The 1,464-nt window shown below is 44.1% G+C and overlaps 1 protein-coding gene across 1 annotated transcript; it reads right to left on the bottom strand.

The window, feature by feature from the left end:
* Nucleotides 1–300: 300 nt before the first annotated feature.
* Nucleotides 301–1,236, bottom strand: LOC127190032 (olfactory receptor 4D10-like). Its single transcript, XM_051147082.1, has one exon. The coding sequence runs from the start codon at nucleotides 1,234–1,236 to the stop codon at nucleotides 301–303; it is 936 nt and encodes a 311-aa protein (XP_051003039.1).
* Between the last annotated feature and the right edge of the window lie 228 nt (nucleotides 1,237–1,464).

Here is a 1,464-nt window from a genome sequence, read left to right on the forward strand (position 1 = left end):
TCTTGTTTTCTATTTTGTATTTTCAGAAAATACAAAAACAAAGGAAAAGCTAAAGTATAATTACACTGTTCAATGACCTTTTTATGTACCTATTTGTTCCTATTTCACAGATTCCTTTGAGATTTACTTGGTGATTCTGTGAGGCAATATTTGACACATTAAAAATATACAGGATAATTAGAACTATTAATTTGAGATCTTTTGGGTTGTTTTAGGCCTCTGTGAGAAGAAAAATGACAAATATAGGGAATAAAGCTTATCTCACATCCAATTGTTTCAAAATGTGGTGACAGGGAGGAACTACTGCTCCTCTCTATCAGAAGGTCCAAGTCTTTTCCTGAGTCGCTTCATGGCTGACTTCATTTCCTGGTTCCTCAGAGTGTAGATCAAGGGGTTCAAGAGAGGGGAGATGACTGTGAAGGTGACACTGATGGCTTTATCTGTGGGGAGGGCAGTGAAGGGCCGGGCATAGACATAGATGCAGGGCACGAAATGCAGGGTGACCACAGTGATGTGGGAGGTGCAGGTGGAGATGGCTTTCTTCCTGCCCTCTCCTGAATGAGACCTAAGCATTGCCAGAATGACCGTGTATGAAACCACCAATAGCACAAACCACAGAGTTGCAACCAGGCCATTATTGGAAATCATCAGAAGCTCAACTACGAAGATGTCTGTGCAGGCAAGTTTGATGACCTGGGGGACATCACAGTAGAAAGTGTCAAGAACATTGGGTCCACAGAATGGAAGCGTCAGCAAGAGAGAGACCTGTGCAATGGAGTGGATAAAGCCCCCTACCCAGGAGGCAAATATTAACCCAATGCAACGGCTTCTGCTCATGATGGTCACATAGTGCAGGGGCTTAGAAATGGCCACATAGCGGTCTAGAGCCATCACAGACAGAGAAAACACATCCACTCCCCCAATGAGGTGGAAGAAGAACATTTGAGCAAGGCAGCCGTTGAAAGAGATGGCCTTCCTGTCTGAGAGAAGGTCCACCAGAACCTTGGGGGCAGTGATGGAGGAAAAGCAGATGTCAGCAACAGACAAATTCCTGAGCAAGAAGTACATGGGGGTGTGAAGGCGGGACTCACAGGTCACTGTGACCATGATGAGCAGGTTCCCCAGCAGAGTTGTCACATACACCAGGAGAAGGAAAAGAAAGAGTACCACACTTACTTCTTGACTCTGGGTCAGGCCCAGGAAAATAAGTTCTTTGACCCTGGTGTAATTTTCCATCTCCAGGAAGTTGCCCTCTTTATTTGCTTTGTTTTTGTTTTTGTTTTGTTGTTGTTTTGTTTGGTTTGAAGCCTCGGGCTCCTTGTGTTGACTTCCTAAACTCCTAGGATGAAAGTGAGTTCTTGTGCTTTGTCAAAGTTCTTAAAAGTGATGGAGTTGTCCACATTTTAAATATTGTAATCAGATTTGTGAGCAAATCAGGTTGCCACTCGCAGCGTCATTCACTTT

The sequence above is a fragment of the Acomys russatus genome, chromosome 5 (assembly GCF_903995435.1).
Source record: "Acomys russatus chromosome 5, mAcoRus1.1, whole genome shotgun sequence".
Classification (NCBI taxonomy): Eukaryota; Metazoa; Chordata; class Mammalia; order Rodentia; family Muridae; genus Acomys; species Acomys russatus.